The following is a 21,553-nucleotide window of genomic DNA, read 5'->3' as shown; positions in this document are numbered from 1 at the left end:
TTGGGCAGACTGGATGGACCGTGCAGGTCTTTTTTCTGTCGTCATCTACTATGTTACTATGTTTAAAATTATCTATTCAGTCAACTGTTTGTTACGGTTTTTTTTAAGTGTTTTGAAGTTTATTGTGGCTTATTTCTTACGCTCGTATGACGACTACTACTACTACTATTTAGCATTTCTATAGCGCTACAAGGCATACGCAGCGCTGCACAAACATAGAAGAAAGACAGTCCCTGCTCAAAGAGCTTACAATCTAATAGACAAAAAATAAATAAAGTAAGCAAATCAAATCAATTAATGTGAACGGGAAGGAAGAGAGGAGGGTAGGTGGAGGCGAGTGGTTACAAGTGGTTACGAGTCAAAAGCAATGTTAAAGAGGTGGGCTTTCAGTCTAGATTTAAAGGTGGCCAAGGATGGGGCAAGACGTAGGGGCTCAGGAAGTTTATTCCAGGCGTAGGGTGCAGCGAGACAGAAGGCGCGAAGTCTGGAGTTGGCAGTAGTGGAGAAGGGAACAGATAAGAAGGATTTATCCATGGAGCGGAGTGCACGGGAAGGGGTGTAGGGAAGGACGAGTGTGGAGAGATACTGGGGAGCAGCAGAGTGAATACATTTATAGGTTAGTAGAAGAAGTTTGAACAGGATGCGAAAACGGATAGGGAGCCAGTGAAGGGTCTTGAGGAGAGGGGTAGTATGAGTAAAGCGACCCTGGCAGAAGATGAGACGGGCAGCAGAGTTTTGAACCGACTGGAGAGGGGAGAGGTGACTAAGTGGGAGGCCAGCAAGAAGCAGATTGCAGTAGTCTAAACGAGAGGTGACAAGGGTGTGGATGAGGGTTTTGGTAGAGTGCTCGGAAAGAAAGGGGCGGATTTTACGGATGTTGTAAAGAAAGAAACGACAGGTCTTGGCGGTCTGCTGGATATGAGCAGAGAAGGAGAGAGAAGAGTCAAAGATGACCCCAAGGTTTCGAGCTGAGGAGACAGGGAGAATGAGAGAGCCATCAACAGAAATAGAAAACGGGGGGAGCGGGGAGGTGGGTTTGGGGGGGAAAATGAGAAGCTCGGTTTTGGTCATATTTAATTTCAGGTGGCGTTGAGACATCCAGGCAGCAATGTCAGACAAGCACGCTGAAACTTTGGTTTGGATGCAAGGTGAGATATCAGGGGTAGAAAGGTAGATTTGGGAGTCATCAGCATAGAGATGGTAGGAAAAGCCATGGGATGAGATTAATGAACCAAGGGAAGAAGTGTAGATAGAAAAGAGGAGGGGACCAAGAACAGAACCCTGAGGTACGCCGACAGGCAGAGGGATAGAAATAGAAAAGGATCCACCAGAGTGAACACTAAAGGTGCGGAGGGAGAGGTAGGAAGAGAACCAGGAAAGGACAGAGCCCTGGAATCCAAGTGAGGACAGGGTATCGAGAAGTATGCTGTGATCGACAGTGTCAATAGCAGCGGAAAGATCAAGAAGAATGAGGATGGAATATTGACCTCTGGATTTAGCCAGTAATAGGTCATTGGAGACTTTAGTAAGCGCAGTTTCGGTTGAGTGGAGAGGGCGAAAACCAGATTGTAATGGGTCAAGAATAGCATGTGAGGAGAGAAAATCAAGGCAGCGGCGGTGAACAGCACGCTCAAGTAATTTCATTTTTTGTTTGTTGTCCTCCACCTGACTGTGCATGTTATTTTTTAAGCTGCTTCAATAGAGTAGGTTATAAATGGTTAAAATTAAAAAAAAACAAGGCTGCAGCCATCATAGCGTAAGACTCATCTTTTGGATCTAGGTGCATGCACATTCAAGTTTAGTAACATAACATAGTAGATGACGGCAGAAAAAGACCTACATGGTCCATCCAGTCTGCCCAACAAGACAAACTCGTATGTATAAACCTTACCTTGATTTGTACCTGCCTTATTCAGGGCACAGACCGTACAAGTCTGCCCAGCAGTATTTCCCGCCTCCCAACCACCAGTCCCACCTCCCATCACCGGCTTTGGCACAGACCGTATAAGTCTGCCCTCCGCTATCCTCGCCTCCCAACCACCAACCCCTCTTCCCCCCATCTGCTCCGCCACCCAATTTCGGCTAAGCTCCTGAGGATCCATTCCTTCTGCACAGGATTCCTTTATGCATATCCCACGCATGTTTGAATTCCGTTAACGTTTTCATCTCCACCACCTCCCTCGGGAGGGCATTCCAAGCATCCACCACCCTCTCCGTGAAAAAATACTGTGAACTGAACAATACTTCTTGTTTCTTTGCAGTTTCTTGCTGTTTACTTCTCTGTTCTAAAGAAGTGTGCACTCTGGGAAGAAGAGCAAGAGTGGCAGCAAAAAGAAAAAAAAAAAATCAGCAGGGACCCATCTGGGCAACTATTGTAGACTGAGAAGAGGAAGCAGAGAGGAGGAGGAAGAAGGGTTGTGGGTTATGGAAGAGGATTACAAGAAAAAAAAAACCAGGAGGTGTATTCGTTGCCGGAGAACGTGGTACGGGCGGTTAGCTTGACGGAGTTTAAAAAGGGGTTAGATAGATTCCTAAAGGACAAGTCCATAGACCGCTATTAAATGGACTTGGAAAAATTCCGCATTTTTAGGTATAACTTGTCTGGAATGTTTTTACGTTTGGGGAGCGTGCCAGGTGCCCTTGACCTGGATTGGCCACTGTCGGTGACAGGATGCTGGGCTAGATGGACCTTTGGTCTTTCCCAGTATGGCACTACTTATGTACTTATGTACAAGCCACAAAAACAGAATGATATTTCAATGTGGGGGGGGGGGGGGGGGAGTCTCGGTTTTACCACTTTGAGATGAGAAAGAAGAGTTCATGATAGAGGAGGAGGAGGTTTGGGGGAGAAAAGTATTAAGAATGAAGCAGTAAGGAACAGATATGAAGGGAGTGTAACGAAACGTCAGAAAGTGAAGATAGAAAGCAAGGAATGTTAGGGCAAAAAGAGAGCAAAATTATATAAAGCTAATGTTTAGCTACAAAGCAGAACAAGCTCATTAGAAGCAATCTAGTAGCCAAAAACTGAATTGCCAACTGACTGTCTAACCTTCCTACATCTGAACTTGAAACCCTGAAACAATTCAAACGTTTTTCTGTTTTGACTTGTAAGATGTATTGTAAAATACATTATGCTTAATTGCAGTCCACTGCACTATACAGTATTTAAATATTTGGATCTGTAAGCCACATTGAACCTAAACATTGTTTGGGAAAATACAGGATATAAATGTCAAATAAATAAATAAAAGCTCCATACTCCACTCTCTCTGACACCTGAAAGCCAATGTTTCATAATCTACTGCAAGAAACATCTTCTTCCTCCAGCTAGAAGCTGGTTTCTCAAACCTGTCCTGGATTTTCAGGACATCCACGATAAATACAGGAGAAATCTGCATACTTTGGAACTCAGGATACACAATTCACGCATAATCATTATGGCTATCCTACAAACCTGATTAGCTGGTGTGGGAAGCCCTGATCTAGAAACTGTACCCTCAACTCTATGCTGTGTCTGTAGTGCAGGGCTTCTCAACCTTTTCGTGCAAGTACAACTAATCAGTTAGCTTTTCAGGATAACTGCAATGAATAGACATAAAATACATCTACATATAAAGGAGTCCATTGTGTTTTTTCACGGAGGGAGAGAGAGGTAGATACTTGGAATGACCTCCCACGGGAGGTGGTGGAGATGAAAACGGAATTCAAACATGCGTGGGATAAACATAAAGGAATCCTGTTCAGAAGGAATGGATCCTCATAAGCTTAGCCGAGATTGGGTGGCGGAACCTGTGGTGGGAGGCGGGGCTAGTGCTGGGCAGACTTCTACGGTCTGTGCCCTGAAAATGACAGACACAAATCAAGGTCAGGTATACACAAAAAGTAGCAGATATGAGTTATCTTGTTGGGCAGACTGGATGGACCGTGCAGGTCTTTCTCTGCCGTCATCTACTATGTGCGCACATCAGGCATACTCATCACAGTAAGCCTCAAAACTTAAACCAGCTAGGTATGCCTCCAAGATAAGGTTAAGAAACACTGCTCCAGTAGACAGAAAATAGGAGAGGCTAATTACCCATAATTACTTCAGCTCTGGGTCTCAGTTGGTTGCTTTAACCATTAGGGCTATTCCCCCTCACACAGTATTAAGAGCGAGTAAGGCACATAAAGAGGAAATTCTGTATATGGTGCCTAAAAAAATAAAAATAAAATTGGCACTGAAATCAGTGACCAGATTTAGGCACCGATTATAGAATACGCTTAGTTGAAGTAACAGCACCTAAAAATTACACGCATCCGTTCACACCAACAAAAAAAATGTGGTGTAAATCCTGGCATGCAGATTTACGCACATTGGGCCCATACTCTATAACTATCTGCTTAAGTTTCAGAGTGCCCATGAAACACCCAATTCCACACCTATAACCACACCCCTTTTTGCCTGCACACGTTACAAGTCCAGCGCACTTCGTTACAGTATAGGCTACGAGAGCTGTGTGTGTACATTCTAATCAGTGCCAATTAGTGCTCATTATTTCTTGTTAAGTGCATTCTTATAGAATCAGATTGGATTTTGGCGCAGATCTCTAGGCGCGCTATATAGAATCTTGGGAATACTGCCAATAGATGTATGCAGAGAATACACATAGCTGTTTGTTAACTCGTCCGCATCTTGACCTTGCAGTAAAATTATTAGATTTGCAATCCAAAAGCGTTGCTATACGTTAGAACACTACAATAATTCAGTTCCATCTGCTCAAATTTTTTTTATAATAGCCAGACCCAGCCTGCTTTACATTGACGTAGCACAAAACACTGCAAAATTTTGTGCTGTTTAAAAATAAAGGCCCCCTTTTACTAAACTGCAGCTAAAGGGGCTCTTTGGTGGGGTTGGTGTGTGGACTTGCTGCGTGCCGAGGCCTCCTTTTACTGCAGCGGGTAACAGGCTTTAAAAAAAAATAGAAAATGGCTGTGTGGCAAGTTAACCACAAGCCCATTTCCTGGGGGCGCCCTTATTGGCGGTCCAATAAAAAATAAGGACCCTGTTTACTAAGCCACACTGTAAGCACACAAAAGTTTTATTTATTTATTACATTTGTGTCCCACATTTTCCCACCTATTTGTAGGCTCAATGTGGCTTACATAGTACCGAGAGGCCTTTGCAGACTCCAGTGTGAACAAATACAAAGTGATGTTGTGATAAGATAAAGTTCATGTGGCACAGCCACATTAGGGCATCGTATAACGGAAGAGTTGTGTTATGTCCATTACGTACTTTAGTTTTGTTGTGTTGCAGATATCAGGCATTTATGTTGGATCAGCAGGGTATGCTATTTTAAACAGGTTAGTTTTTAGTGTTTTCCGGAAGTTTAGGTGATCGTTCATAGTTTTCAAGGCTTTTGGTAATGCATTCCACAGTTGTGTGCTAATGTAGGAAAAACTGGATGCGTAGGTTGATTTGTATTCGAGTCCTTTGCAGCTTTAGTGTAGATTTAGGTACGTTCATGTTGATTCGAATGTGTTTCTAATTGGTAGGTCGATCAAGTCTGTCATGTATCCCGGGGCTTCACCGTATATATTTTTAGCTTTAGCATGCACTAATGTTAGAGACACCCATTGTCCTCAAAGACTTGTTACTGTAAAGTCTTGATATCTTGGAGTATAACCTTGGCACACCAGAACACACCTGAAGTCTCTATTATTTTTCTGAAATTTCTTTATTGAATAAAATCACAGATAATTTACTCACAGTCAGATGTTCAGAAGTATTGCTCCAGGGCACAGAGACTCCGTAATCCTGAGAGCTGTTGCAGTGGTTGGAGGTGGAGATCTGAAGAGATGTAGCTTTATTGCAGAAGTGAGAACTAGTTAAGCAGATAGAAAGTGGTTCAAAGCTGGGTGACTGGAGAGTGCGATATCTCATTAGATGGTGAATGCCTCATGGCGAAAGGGGCAAGGAGGTCAAGAAGCCTCACACAGGCCCAGGGAGGAGGAGGTAAGGAACAATAGGGACAGAGCCTGCCACCAGGTGGCAAGGGAGGTGCTAGAGGACGGCGCTCGATTGCAGGGGAAGGTCATACCTGGCTGACCTCTCAGGACAGAGATAGTAAGAATGTCCGGGAAATGATAGCAGGTAGACAAAGGGGCCAAGCTTGGCTGAGACAGAAAGAAGGTCTAGGCAGCCTCACAACCAGTGGTAACCATTCTTATACAGACAGACAAGTGTGGCTGCATTGCCTGTGAACAGAACTACATTACACACAAAGCCTTGCTCACGTATCTTTGCAGTGAGAACTGCAGCAATGAGAGTCCTTAGAAATGAGAACAACAGTAAAGGCATTAAACACATTTTAGGATCACATTATAAACTGGTGCGAGCCTGTCAGAGGACAGAACACCCATAGGAATATAATGGGGGTGTATCGTTAGCGCGCACTAAAAAAAAAAAGTGTGCTTACAGCGCAGCTGGTTAAAAGGGGCCCTAAGTTTGAGGCACCAGAAATGGTGCACTGTGAGGGCAGGTACTACTGCCGAGCTCCTGCGGTACCATCGAATTGGCACACAGCAAGCACACGGCAGGCATGCTGTGCCTTTGTAAAAGGGAGAGCAGGTACTTTTGCCAGGGTCCTGCGGTAGCACCAAACTGGCACACAGCAAGCACACGGCAGGCATGCTGTGCCTTTGTAAAAAGGGCCCCGAAATGCATCTGAAAATAATCTTCCCCTTTTTGCTCACACTCAAAATGAATTCCATCCCTAAACAGCAAGAATTACTAACCATGCCATTCCAGAAGTATGTCAAAGAATTAAACTGTAGATAAGAGTTAAACATATGTTCTCATCTACCTACAAAAATTACAACTTACATAAAAGGTTAAATACCTATGGGGGCCTTTTTACTAAGGCACGCTGAAAAAATGTCTTGCGGCAGAACCGATATACTCATATCACCCCTCTCCTCAGGTCACTTCACTGGCTTCCAATCAGATACCGCATTCAATTCAAGCTTCTCCTTCTTACCTACAAATGCATTCAGTCTGCTGCCCCTCACTACCCTCATCTCCCCTTATGTTCCCGCCCGTAACCTCCGTTCACAGGACAAATCCCTCCTCTCTGTACCCTTCTCCAACACCGCCAACTCCAGGCTCCGCTCATTCTGCCTCGCCTCACCCTATGCTTGGAACAACCTTCCTGAGCCCTTACGCCAAGCCCCCCTCCCTGCCCATCTTCAAGTCTTTGCTTAAAACCCACCTCTTCAATGCTGCATTCGGCACTTAACTCTTACCGTTCACTAAATCCAGACTGCCCCAATTTGACCGCCCCTATCGGACTGTCCGTTCACTTGTCTCTTAGATTGTAAGCTCCTTGAGCAGGGACCGTCCCTCTATGTTAAATTGTACAGCGCTGCGTAACCCTAGTAGCACTTTAGAAATGTTTAGTAGTAGTAGTGTTTTGGACACGCGCAGGTCCATTTCCCAGTGCGCCTGCAAAAAGTGTCCGAAAATGGATGCGAGGCAAAATTAAAACCAAATGCATGTCCGTTTTCGGCATGAGACCTTACCGTCACCCATTGACTTAGCGGTAAGGTCTCATGCGTTAACTGGGCAGTAATCGTCAACATGAGCGTTTCTACCACGCTTTGGATGTGCATCAAAAAAATGGAATTACTGCCTAGGGCACACAGTAGCCGGGGCAGTAGTTCCAATCAGACGCACGTTGTACGTGCCTTTGTAAAAGGTCCCCCTATGTGTTTAAGATAGGAAAGAAATTTGTGGCAAACAAATGCTCCACTTTAAAATCATTTTCTAGGGAACAGTGCTTCAACTGAAGAAGCTTGGCTCTCTCTTCAATAAAATCTATATAAAAAAAATAAAATAAATCCTAAGAAACCAATATTCCAATTTCTGCATTGATTATGCACTTGTACTTGCAGATCCCTCTGCCCAGGAAGAAGTCACTGTTTTGTTTTTAAACCAACACACATCTCTGGTATAGACTTCCTGAACCAATACGTCAGGCCCCATCCCTACCCATCTTCAAATCCTTGCTCAAAGCCCATCTTTTCAACTCTGCTGCTGGCACTTAACCTAACCATTACTCCTCTATTCAATACCACTACCAATCCGTCTGTATTTTGTTGTTGTTACATTTGTACCCCGCACTTTTTCCCACTCATGGCAGGCTCAATGCAGCAGGCAATGGAGGGTTAAGTGACTTGCCCAGAGTCACAAGGAGCTGCCTGTGCCGGGAATCGAACTCAGTTCCTCAGTTCCCCAGGACCAAAGTCCACCACCCTAACCACTATTCCACTCCTCCACTGTTGCTACTATTTGAGATTCTACATGGAATGTTGCTATTCCACTAGCAACATTCCATGTAGAAGTCGGCCCTTGCAGATCACCAATGTGGCCGCGCAGGCTTCTGCTTCTGTGAGTACGTGCAGGACGTCAGACTCGCAGAAACAGAAGCCTGCGCAGCCTTCTACATGGAATGTTGCTAGTGGAATAGCAACATTCCATGTAGAATGTCCAATAGTAGCAACATTCCATGTACAATCTCCAATAGTATCTATTTTATTTTTGTTACATTTGCACCCTGCGCTTTCCCACTCATGGCAGGCTCAATTCGGCTTACATGGGGCAATGGAGGGTTAAGTGACTTGCCCAGAGTCACAAGGAGCTGCCTGTGCCGGGAATCGAACTCAGTTCCTCAGGACCAAAGTCCACCACCCTAACCACTAGGCCACTCCTCCACTCCATTTGCATACCTTAATTGCCTTTAGCTATTTACATCTATTATTCTGTCCCTATGAACTATTGTGTAATCAGATGTACTATGCTGTCCTAATTTGATTGTCTCTGTTGTTATGTCCTTTAGATTGTAAGCTCTCTTGAGCAGGGACTGTCTCTTGACTGTACAGCGCTGCGTAAGTCTGCTAGCGCTTTAGAAATGTTGAATAGTAGTAGTAGTAGGTATAGCCAGCCACACCTCAGATGGGAAGCGGGTAAGCATGCAACTCTCAGTGTACTGCAGCAGAAGTGCTGCTGATTAATAATTGCCCTATCTTGCTGCAGACTAGACGCTTCAAATGGTACAATTACCCTTTTGCGAGTAATGAGCAATAATGGGTACTACCTGTCTCCTGAATCTAGCATGAAGTCAGAGCATATAGCATGTGCCTCTTCCGAATAAAAGTGTTTTCTTAAAAGTATTTTTTTTTTAGAAAAATATTTGCTCATGTAGTAGATAAAAATATGTAAACCGCTCATCCTTTTGGTCATTCTGGTAGAGCTTGGGGAGGTGGCACATAACGTGTTTTTCAAATAAAATATCTGCCCTAATGAATGTTCCAATCTCTAAGGGGAGGTAGTCACAAGAAACACTGTACATTTCTCTGTATCACAGTCGTCATTCCTCACAGCAGCCTCCTCTGGGATTAAAAGGATGCCTACAACTATCACAGTATTATCCAAGTTCCAATTTTATTAGGCACTTATTATCCCACATATCATTAAAAAAATATCTGACCGGCTAACAAACCTAAAACAGGTAGAGGAAGGATGGACAAAGAAAGAGAGAGAGAGAAGAAAAGGATGGCGAGAGGGCTTGCAGTGAAGGCGAAGGGAGGAAAAGGAGCTACAATATAAAACAGGGAGGGGTAGCAAAGGGCAAAGATGATAATTATAGGGGTGGTAGAACAGGCACAACCCAACATGCTACAAACCATAACTTATATGCGATGAAACTACAGTGTAGTAAATTTAAAACAAATCGGAAAAAATTTTTCTTCACCCAACGTATAATTAAACTCTGGAATTTGTTGCCGGAGAAAGTGGTGAAGGCGGTTAGCTTAGCAGAGTTTAAAAAGGGGTTGGACGGTTTCCTAAAGGACAAGTCCATAAACCGCTACTAAATGGACTTGGGAAAAAGCCACAATTCCAGGAATAACATGTATAGAATGCTTGTACGTTTGAGAAGCTCGCCAGGTGCCCTTGGCCTGGATTGGCCGCTGTCGTGGACAGGATGCTGGGCTCGATGGACCCTTGGTCTTTTCCCAGTATGGCATTACTTATATACTTATGTATAAACCTGACGACATTTTTTCAGTATGTACTTTTACACACATAAATTCAGACCTTAACCATGTGTTCATTTTGTGGGAGAAGGGATTTTCCAGTACAAATTTTATCATCCTTTCTCTCCAGCGACACTGGTTATTTGTATCTATATGCTGAAGAAGTGCATATGAATAAGCGTTAGATGTCGTTTAAATGCATGCATTATAGATTACATGCTGTAGGGTCTAATACGTAGCGTGTATGTATCAAAACTGAATAATCTTTCCAAAAGCAGAGATGCCTTGCATTTCATTCCTGGTTTTTTTTTTTTTTTTTTGCTTAATCAGATTACCAAGGGATAAGGATAGCATCAGAGCCAATGTTAATATCAGCTACTACTGTATAATAATTAGCTTACAATGGGAGGCGGGGATAGTGCTGGGCAGACTTATACGGTCTGTGCCCTGAAGAGCACAGGTACAAATCAAAATAGGGTATACACAAAAAGTACCACATATGAGTTATCTTGTTGGGCAGACTGGATGGACCGTGCAGGTCTTTTTCTGCCGTCATCTACTATGTTACTATGTAATATCAGCCTAGATTAAAACACAAATGAGTTGTGCTAATTTCCGAGTACTTATAAACTAGCATACCGCGTAAACGTAACTACATCTCCCTATGATGGGAGTTAACATGGGGCATTTTTCAATGCAATAATAGTTAATAAGAGAGATTTTGCATAGTTTTGTTTATCTCATGATGTCAGAGTTTTTGCACTGAAAACTCCTGAAAGCTAAATTACAGTACAGTCTCGATTAAACAACCTAAACAGGACCGACCCGTCGACAGATAAGTAAAATGTTGGATAATACAGAAAAGAATGGTAACACCTCAAACAATGAAAAAAAAAAAACAGAGGTATAGAGCTCCTGATTTACGAAAAATTTTGTTAAGCAAAGATCTTTAACAGAAATAAATGCAATGACATCACTGGGAGTCTGTCAGATATACCGGATGGTTGTATTACCGAAGGTCAGATTAATCGAGACTGTACATGAAAGCATTTTCCACCATTATATACCTCCCCCAAATGTGTTTCCCTGTCCTGTACTAACAGAAAGATGCATCTTCATTTTCAATGGACTTTGATATAAGGTCTCAGAGAAGACCAACTCTTACACAGAAAAGCATAAAAGCGTTACAAATCAAAAGTAGAAAAGCTCAAAACTGAGGAGAAACAGACCCAGTGATTTTTCTGGGTTTGGGTTCAAAAATGTATTACTCACCTTTTCCAAATCTGAGCTCAAGGCGAGTTACATGAATTATTTCCCTACCCAAATGGGCTTACAATCTAAGTTGCACCTCAGGCAAGAGGGTGAAGAAACGTGCTCAAGGTCATGAAGAGTCAGTGGGATAAGTGTAATTTAAACCCAATTTCTCCGGTTCAACACCTGCTTCTCCGAATCACTAAGCTGCTCCTCCTCTATGAGGAAGCTACAGCAACTAGCACTGAAGACAAGGAAACAAAACATTGACTAAGCCTCTGAAAACATACTGCAAAAAGGTCAGACCTGCCAAGCTTTTCTCAACAGTACAAATCTGCTGCTGCAGTTAGCAGGGAAAAAAATGTCACTTCTTACCAAAAAGTAGAAACAATATTAATTAGCATTTTGATTACTGCATATTCAGATGTTACATACTGGAATTGGCCTTTTAACAACAAAACTTGTTTAGAGGAGAGCCTCCCAGTCAGGACCCCAAATAAGAGTCATAAAAAACCTGCATTTGGGGTCAAGACTCGAGTGGGCTCTCCATAGGTACATCATTATTCTACATTTTGGGGGGTGGGGGGAAGAGGGTTTCACATGATTATATATGGCCGTAATCATGCGTTCACAAACACAAAAAGGTTAGTAAGCAAGGATTCTCAACCCCAGTCCTCAGGGCACACCCAGCCAGGCAGGTATTCAGGAATTCCCCAATCAATATGCATGAGCTAGATTTGCATACAATAAAGACAGTACATGCAAATCTAGCTCATGCATATTCATTGGGGATATCCTGAAAACTTGCGTGGCTAGGTGTGTCCCGAGGACTGTTTTGAAAACCCCTGGTCTAGTGGGCGTGACCTAGTTTAATTTATCTTCCAAAATGAAGCTTAACTTTGTAAGGGAATCATATTATGGAGATGTTTGGGAGCAAAACAAACAGTTTTGTCTTTTTTTTTTTTGGGGGGGGGGGGGGGAAGGGGGTCACACACACCACAGAACAATAATCTGCAAATGTTATAGCTCATGCATATTCATTGGGGATATCCTGAAAACCTGCCTGGCTAGGTGTGTCCCGAGGACTGTTTTGAAAACCCCTGGTCTAGTGGGCGTGACCTAGTTTAATTTATCTTCCAAAATGAAGCTTAACTTTGTAAGGGAATCATATTATGGAGATGTTTGGGAGCAAAACAAACAGTTTTGTCTAGTTGGGGGGGGGGGAGGGGGGGGGTCACCCACACCACAGAACAATAAGACATTCTGCAAATGTTACTGGGCCATGCAAATGGCCAAAGTTAGCTTGAAATATTCAGGCTACAGTAATTTTTCTCATGCTAGGAAGAAAAAGGGTATTTGGATCAGTTAGTGGATGACACAGGAAAAAAAACAAAACATTTTTCTGTCCTGCAAAGATTCCCTGTTCTGCATAAATATTTCCAAACGTCTGAATTCTGCAGAATTGAGGCACTCAAACGTTTTGCTGTGCAATTTTAATTTTGTTCACTATTGCAGATTTATGGCATTCTTGCTTTTGCATCATTATACATAGGGGCAATGGTAGATCTACAACATAAATACTAACACCCCATGAAAGTTACAAACAGGAGAAATATTAATAATGCCATTTTTAAATATGATCTCATCCAACCCCCCCCCCCCCCCCCACTCACTATCTATGAGGCAGTAGTAAATGTAATATATACACATCAGCATCATCTATAAACCAAACTAGATTGGTGGCATGAAAATCTGCTCTCAAGATCAATTTAAATTGCTCTAAAAGGAACTAGAACATGAAGGCTGAGGGCACAAAAACGAACTATTGGAGAAGAGAGAGGATTAATCAATACATATTCAATGATATTTGCAAATACGTGATGTGGAAGATTTGTAGACTGTACTTACTAAAAAAAAAAACCAGACGTTTTATAAATAAGTGCTGTATTGACAACCCGGGTGAAGCATCAAACATATAAACGGCGAGTGACCGTACTCACTCGCAAATGCGCAGTAGAGACCTTCTCTGCCCCGCCCCCACGTCAATACGTGATGACGGGGGGCGGAACACAGAGGGTCTGTACTGCGCATTGCTGAGGGAGGGACACCGCCATCTAACGCTCCCCCCACCCGAGTCGCCGCCACCCACCTTCTACCCGGTCGGGCCCTCGCTCCACTATTGAAACAGCGAGGGTCCGGGAATGCAGCACTGAGCTCTGCTGAGCTGCCGACATCGCCCTTCCTTCTTCTTCTCTGCCTCTGTCCCGCCCTCGACAACGTTACGTCACACGAGGGCGGGACAGGCAGAGAAGAAGAACGAAGGCCGACGTCGGCAGCTCAGCAGAGCTCAGTGCTGCGTTCCCGGACCCTCGCTGTTTCAATAGCGGAGCGAGGGCCCGGCCGGGTGGAAGGTGGGTGGTGACGGCTCGGGGGGGGGGGGGGCAGCAGCGAACTCGGCGGTGGGGGCGGGCCTTTCAACCCCCCCTTCCTATAATAGCCCGTTTTTACGGGCTCAAAGTCTAGTTAGTTCAGAAAGCACGTTTGTACTCACCACATTTTGTCAATGAAAATCAAGAAAATAGGAGACAACACTGCAAACAATGATAAAGCTACAAGGCTATCAATGGTTTATTTTTAGCTTGGTCTTTTTTTCATACCACTCTTTTTTTTTTTTTTTTCAAATACTTTTTAATAGCTTCCACCTTTTAAATCCATATGTATTATTTATCAGCAACACGTCTTTGTTTTAACTTTATAGTTTACTGATGTATAAGACTAAAAATAACGAACTACATGTTCTGTTGACATTATATAATCAATAATAGGAATTCCAATGCATCATTACTTACTTGATAGTCTGACTGTTTCTGATTTACTGAATTGTTTATATCCATTATGCTACACTTGTTTTTTGTATGCAACCAATTGTTTATCTACTCTTGAATGGCGCTGCAAATAGGTGGGAAAATGTGGGATACAAATGCAACAAATAAATATTGATTTTGTCGATTTATTGTTTTATAGTTTGTTGACACTATTTCTTCGCAATATTGATGCTTATAAATCTCAATGTTACTAACTTACCATAATTTTAAGCATTTTTTCCACACATGTAATTGATTTATGTAATATTTTTTTTTATTATACCCCTGATGCAGACAGGTTGCCAAAACATAGACAGTGTCGGGTCTTTTAATAAAGCCACATCTCGAAGCTAACCTGTTCTTGGAGGCCCCTTGTGCTTTTTTTTAACCTGTTGGTTTATTTTTAGATTGGACATGGTTTGTGGGGTATTTGTTCATTCTTTGGACAGCCCAAAAACATGGGATGAGTACAATGCAGTTTTATACACCAAAATCTACGCTCAGAACACTTCACTCTTTTTTCCCAGCTTTGAATTCATCCCAGAAAATAAGTCAAAGGTTTTATTCTGGCCACTTCTGGTGAGGTTTGTGGTTTACCCCAACTTCCGAACACCACTCTTCAAAGTAAATAAATTTTCTTTAAATACTTTTGAAGAACTGAAGCATTTATTAATTTAAGAATTCAGTGGAAAGACTCCTACCATACCGAGCAGATCTAAACTTGAGCTCATTGTAACACTGCACAAAGCTATGGTAAATGAAAGTAATAGGCAATGCGAGTAGAACAATGCCACTAACCACGCAGACCCCGCCAAGAATTCGTCCAGGTACAGTGATGGGGTACATATCGCCATAACCAACTGTGGTCATAGAAATTATCACCCACCAACAGGCTGCGGGGATGCTGGTGTAGTCCTCGTTCTTCATCTCAAGGTCCAACCCGTGTTCAAGAAGCTGGGAGAGTGCACTGAAGATTGCCATGGCAACGCAAATAAAAACAAGCAACATAACCATCTCTCTATAGCAGCGTTTCAGGGTCAGACCAAGTGTCTGCAGACCAATGAAGTGGCGAGCCAGCTTAATCACCCAAAAAATCCTCATCATTCTAAGAACTCTCAGGGTAACTCCAGCCCTCTGCAGCTGAGGGTTTTCTCCCGTAAAAACTGTCATGAACACTGAAATATAGTACGGAGAAATTGCCAGCAGATCAATGATGTTTAGGGGTCTCTTAACAAACTCACACTTATCCTTGGAGACAATGAACCTCACAATACACTCTGCAGTGAACCAGCCTATGCAGACGGCTTCAATTATCCTGTCAAGACAAAACATGAGAAACATTTCATTTTCATAACACTGAACAATTCTTCAGTTTCTGCATGGTAAACAGCTATCACGTACTCAGTAAATATGGATAAACACAGTTATTATAATGGAAGAAAAGGAGATTTTTTTTAAAATGGGATTTTATCACCACCCTAGTTTGGCCAGATTTCCCTATAGTGGGATTGGGTGTCAGGCTGTGAATTCCCTCCCCCTATTTTATAAGCAGACTTGTCCAAGTTCAGTCCTTGAGGGATTGCAAGCAGACCAGATTTTCAGGATATCCCTAATGAATATGCATGAGAAAGATCTGCATATAATGGATCTCGCGTTTGTATTTGTCAAGGATATCCTGAAAACCTGGTCTGCTCACAACCCTCAAGGACTGAACTTGGACAAGCCTGTTGTAAGCTTTTCATTTCAAGCAAATGGTCAAGAAGGCATCATCCTCAGTTTAAACCTTCCATTTTATCTTAGCGAAAAAAAAAAAAAAAAAAGAGAGAGACAGACAGTGATTTTAATACCTTAGCCTTATAACATGCTTTGAAATTTTACCAGAAGTATAATACTGAATCATGTTAGGCTCTCTCCAAAAATAATTTGTGTGGGATATGTTTCAATCAATTTATGGGCACTTACACAATCATTTAACCCAGCAGATGTGTATTACAAATAGCTGAGGAAACAAGAGAGATCTTGTCAACATTATAATCAGATTTTATGCAAACACCAACAAAAAAAGTGGCATAACATTCTGTGGGTAGAAACAACAAAAGCCTCAACTTTAAATCAGAAAGTTGGTAATAAGGTATCTAACCTGGCAGAATCAAAGGTATGTTAAATTCAAACTTCGACCATCATCTTCAGTTTAAAAAAAAAAAAAAAGGCCGGAAACAAAACCATAGGTTACCTTCACCTAGTACTTGCTATTAAAATGTCACACTAAGTAGTAATACAGTTCCAGCTCAAAGTTGTGCTATTTGAAGTGTGTCATTTGTGTATGTGTGTGTGTTGGGGGGGGGGGGGGGGGGGGGTAAAGCAGTTAGGCCCTCAGGTTCTGAAAATAGAACCACCAGTGCTTTTTTTGAGGGGGTACTTGGGGGGTACTGAGTACCGGCACCTTTTCCATAGTCTGCTAAAATTGACTCATGGTCTCCAAGTTTTAATGAAACAGCTCAGGCTCTATACACCAATTCAGTCCTGTCATAGATTCTGTGGCTGGTTGCAGGGGACCTGGCTACTTTGAGGTGGGTCCCTCAGTGATCACCCCACCCCTGAAAGGTGGCCTGGTATTTGAGTACCGTCACCTTTTTTACTAGAAAAAAATGCACTGAGAACAACAGGCCATTTTTCTTTCCAAACCACACTGACCATTTCCTCCAGCACCCTGCTGGGAAAAGAGAAACCCTTCCCCATCTTCTCCTTTTCCTAGCCCAGCCAAAGTGGCGCCTTTGCTCATCTTATGTTTTCTAAAACTTGCCCCATATTAAGTTCTCATCACAATCATCACCCATCAAAAGGAGACAAAAAAAGCAACCTATTCCCAAGGTATTTTTATTAAAAATAAATGAATTGATAAAACCTAGCCTTCAACCCTGGACATAGCTATTTAAAGTTTTGTATTAAAAAAATACATCCGAGGATTATATAGCTCAGAGTTTACTTTTTCAAAGTGTAGCTTAATTCTGTAGCTCAACATATATTTCAGTTTTAGAAATCCTTTGTAAAGTTCCTCAAAAATTATATGCATCTATGAAGACTGTAGAGTCCATCACGATTTACATTATTAAGAATTTCTATTACGGTTTCCCTATGTTAGTAACGTACTCTTTGCTTGACAAGAAAACAAAAACACCCTTTTATCTTGCTGCACCATATGCCTGGAATAGACTTCCTGAGCTCTAAGTCTAGCTCTACCTCTGGCCGTCTTCAAATCTGGGCTAAAAGCCCACCTTTCTGATGCTGCTTTTAACTCCTAACCCTTACTCGCTTGTTCTGCACTCATGTATTATCATTCCCACCTTAGTAATTCCCTTATCTCTTTTTTGTCCTGTTTGCCTGTCCTAATTAGATTGTAAGCGAGCAGGGGCTCTTCGCTTCATGTTCAAGTGTACAGTGCCGCGTACATCTAGTAGCGCTAAAGACATAAGTAGTAGCCCTAATCATGACTCTCTTACTCAGTACCCTCACTTATCACCCCCACCACTAGCTGTCTATTCGTCTGTCCAATTTAGATTGTAAGCTCTGCAGAGCAGGGACTCTCTCTTCATGTTCAAGTGTACGGCGCTGCGTACATCTAGCAGCGCTAAAGACATAAGTAGTAGCCCTAATCATGACTCTCTTACTCAGTACCCTCACTTATCACCCCCACCACTAGCTGTCTATTCGTCTGTCCAATTTAGATTGTAAGCTCTGCAGAGCAGGGACTCTCTCTTCATGTTCAAGTGTACGGCGCTGCGTACATCTAGTAGCGCTAAAGACATAAGTAGTAGCCCTAATCATGACTCTCTTACTCAGTACCCTCACTTATCACCCCCACCACTAGCTGTGTATTCGTCTGTCCAATTTAGATTGTAAGCTCTGCAGAGCAGGGACTCTCTCTTCATGTTCAAGTGTACGGCGCTGCGTACATCTAGTAGCGCTAAAGACATAAGTAGTAGCCCTAATCATGACTCTCTTACTCAGTACCCTCACTTATCACCCCCCACCACTGCGATTTCCCCACCCCTAGCTGTCTATTCGTCTGTCCAATTTAGATTGTAAGCTCTGCAGAGCAGGGACTCTCTCTTCATGTTCAAGTGTACGGCGCTGCGTACATCTAGTAGCGCTATAGACATAAGTAGTAGCCCTAATCATGACTCTCTTACTCAGTACCCTCACATCACCCCCACCACTAGCTGTGTATTCGTCTGTCCAATTTAGATTGTAAGCTCTGCAGAGCAGGGACTCTCTCTTCATGTTCAAGTGTACGGCGCTGCGTACATCTAGTAGCGCTAAAGACATAAGTAGTAGCCCTAATCATGACTCTCTTACTCAGTACCCTCACTTATCACCCCCACCACTAGCTGTCTATTCGTCTGTCCAATTTAGATTGTAAGCTCTGCAGAGCAGGGACTCTCTCTTCATGTTCAAGTGTACGGCGCTGCGTACATCTAGTAGCGCTAAAGACATAAGTAGTAGCCCTAATCATGACTCTCTTACTCAGTACCCTCACTTATCACCCCCACCACTAGCTGTCTATTCGTCTGTCCAATTTAGATTGTAAGCTCTGCAGAGCAGGGACTCTCTCTTCATGTTCAAGTGTACGGCGCTGCGTACATCTAGTAGCGCTAAAGACATAAGTAGTAGCCCTAATCATGACTCTCTTACTCAGTACCCTCACTTATCACCCCCCACCACTGCGATTTCCCCACCCCTAGCTGTCTATTCGTCTGTCCAATTTAGATTGTAAGCTCTGCAGAGCAGGGACTCTCTCTTCATGTTCAAGTGTACGGCGCTGCGTACATCTAGTAGCGCTATAGACATAAGTAGTAGCCCTAATCATGACTCTCTTACTCAGTACCCTCACATCACCCCCACCACTAGCTGTGTATTCGTCTGTCCAATTTAGATTGTAAGCTCTGCAGAGCAGGGACTCTCTCTTCATGTTCAAGTGTACGGCGCTGCGTACATCTAGTAGCGCTAAAGACATAAGTAGTAGCCCTAATCATGACTCTCTTACTCAGTACCCTCACTTATCACCCCCACCACTAGCTGTCTATTCGTCTGTCCAATTTAGATTGTAAGCTCTGCAGAGCAGGGACTCTCTCTTCATGTTCAAGTGTACGGCGCTGCGTACATCTAGTAGCGCTAAAGACATAAGTAGTAGCCCTAATCATGACTCTCTTACTCAGTACCCTCACTTATCACCCCCACCACTAGCTGTCTATTCGTCTGTCCAATTTAGATTGTAAGCTCTGCAGAGCAGGGACTCTCTCTTCATGTTCAAGTGTACGGCGCTGCGTACATCTAGTAGCGCTAAAGACATAAGTAGTAGCCCTAATCATGACTCTCTTACTCAGTACCCTCACTTATCACCCCCACCACTAGCTGTCTATTCGTCTGTCCAATTTAGATTGTAAGCTCTGCAGAGCAGGGACTCTCTCTTCATGTTCAAGTGTACGGCGCTGCGTACATCTAGTAGCGCTAAAGACATAAGTAGTAGCCCTAATCATGACTCTCTTACTCAGTACCCTCACTTATCACCCCCACCACTAGCTGTCTATTCGTCTGTCCAATTTAGATTGTAAGCTCTGCAGAGCAGGGACTCTCTCTTCATGTTCAAGTGTACGGCGCTGCGTACATCTAGTAGCGCTAAAGACATAAGTAGTAGCCCTAATCATGACTCTCTTACTCAGTACCCTCACTTATCACCCCCACCACTGCGATTTCCCCACCGGTAGCTGTCTATTCGTCTGTCCAATTTAGATTGTATGCAGAGCAGGAACTCTCTCGTCATGTTCAAGTGTACAGCGCTGCATACATCTAGTAGCGCTATAGAAATGTTTAGTAGTAGTTTAACAGCGCATTTTGGAAAGAACGCACAAAACCTGATTCTATAAAGTTGCCCGAACGCCTGAGAGGCAGGAAGACTCGGGTTCGGCCCCCTCCCCTCCCCGGGTGGGGCGTGGTTTCCTCAGGCCCTTTAAGGCGACACTCAGGACTAGACAGGACAGACAAGAGAGAAGAATGGCGGCTCTCACCCCGAGGGCTCCCTCAGCCCGGCTGAGGCGCTGCTGCTATACCTGTGCTCCTCCAGGCTGCGGTTCTCCGCCGTCTTCCAGTCGGGCAAGGTGCTGGCGCACAGCACCACCATGGACACGATGACGAACAGGATGGAGACGACGGCCAGGATCTGCGCGGCCAGCGACGAGGTGGGCTCCTCGAAGGTGCGCCTCATGCGCTCCAGCCACTTCCTGCCGCCGCGCGCCGCCTCCTCCTCCCCGTCGCCCCCCGCCGCCGCCTCGTCGGGCTTGCTCTCGTCCGACAGGTAGGTGTAGGTGTCGGACATGCGGTCGTCCAGCCGCCGCTGGCAGCAGTACTCCAGGTGCGAGCACTCCAGCCCCCAGTAGATCATCTCGTTGTAGAAGGAGAGCTCGCACATCTGGGGCACGAAGCGCAGCTTGCCGTGCTGCACGTAGAGCATGAGGAAGCCGAACGCCTCGGAGTGGCGGTCGAAGAAGTACTCGTTGCGCTCGCGGTCGTAGTCGTCGCACACCTGCAGCACGTCCTGCTCCGAGGCGCAGCTGTGCAGGCGGCTCACGCGCCGCAGCGGGAAGTCCTTCAGCAGGTCCCGCGAGAAGGAGTAGCGCGCGCCCCCCACGTTCAGGACGCAGGGGCCCCGCGCAAAGTTCATAATGGCAGCGGACCCTTCTTCAGTCAGCGCTGTCCCGCGCTGCCGCCTGGCTGCCGTAGCCTCTCGGAGTCCGGCCGGCGCCTCGCATGCTTCCTGCGCGCCTGGAAGTTGAGAGAGAGAAAGAGAGTGGGGAAATAACTCTCGCAGCCTGGACGGCTCCTACCGCTGACACTAGTACTTCCTTCGTCTCCAAACGTGAGTTTCTTTCTCCCACTCTCCCTAGGAGAAGGGGCGGGGCCAGGTCACACCTCCCTGGGAGAAGGGGCGGGGCCAGGACACACCTCCCTCGGAGCCGCCCAGCTGCCAGACCTGCCCTATAGCCGCTCGCTTGCCTGCAACCCACTTTTCTCTCTCTCTGTCCTTAGCGTAGTTGCTTCCTTGATTGATCGCATTTTTCTCCCGGCCGGTGTCTCTCTCCTACTTGCTCGTACGTGGATCCCGCAGATCTGGCTTTTACACCGTCCCCTTTTCTCGTTTCTCATCCTGCTCCACCCGGTTTCTTTCTGCTATTCGCACATCTGCCAAACGTCCTGCCTGCCACTTTTAATCTATGTCTTATCCCAGTTTCTCTTTCCTGTCACATCGTTTTCTGGGTGTTTTTTTTTCCCTCTCTTTTCACAGATCTCAGACCATAATTTCACAAATG

At 44.3% G+C, this 21,553-nt stretch overlaps 1 protein-coding gene across 2 annotated transcripts; it reads right to left on the bottom strand.

The window, feature by feature from the left end:
• Nucleotides 1–14,515: 14,515 nt before the first annotated feature.
• LOC115458712 (potassium voltage-gated channel subfamily G member 3-like) lies at nucleotides 14,516–21,109 on the bottom strand. 2 transcript variants are annotated; one of them, XM_030188537.1, is made up of 2 exons: nucleotides 20,255–21,109; nucleotides 14,516–15,504 (listed from the first exon to the last, which is right to left on the bottom strand). In XM_030188537.1, the coding sequence occupies exons 1-2, from the start codon at nucleotides 20,905–20,907 to the stop codon at nucleotides 14,859–14,861; spliced, it is 1,299 nt and encodes a 432-aa protein (XP_030044397.1). In that variant the 5' UTR covers nucleotides 20,908–21,109; the 3' UTR covers nucleotides 14,516–14,858. The 2 variants fall into 2 exon arrangements, with proteins under 2 accessions (XP_030044397.1, XP_030044398.1); XM_030188538.1 differs by having other exon boundaries at nucleotides 20,297–21,109.
• Between the last annotated feature and the right edge of the window lie 444 nt (nucleotides 21,110–21,553).

The sequence above is a fragment of the Microcaecilia unicolor genome, unplaced genomic scaffold, assembly GCF_901765095.1.
Source record: "Microcaecilia unicolor unplaced genomic scaffold, aMicUni1.1, whole genome shotgun sequence".
NCBI lineage: Eukaryota > Metazoa > Chordata > Amphibia > Gymnophiona > Siphonopidae > Microcaecilia > Microcaecilia unicolor.
The sequence above is the reverse complement of the archived record's forward strand: the minus strand, read 5'-3'. Positions and strand labels throughout refer to the sequence as shown.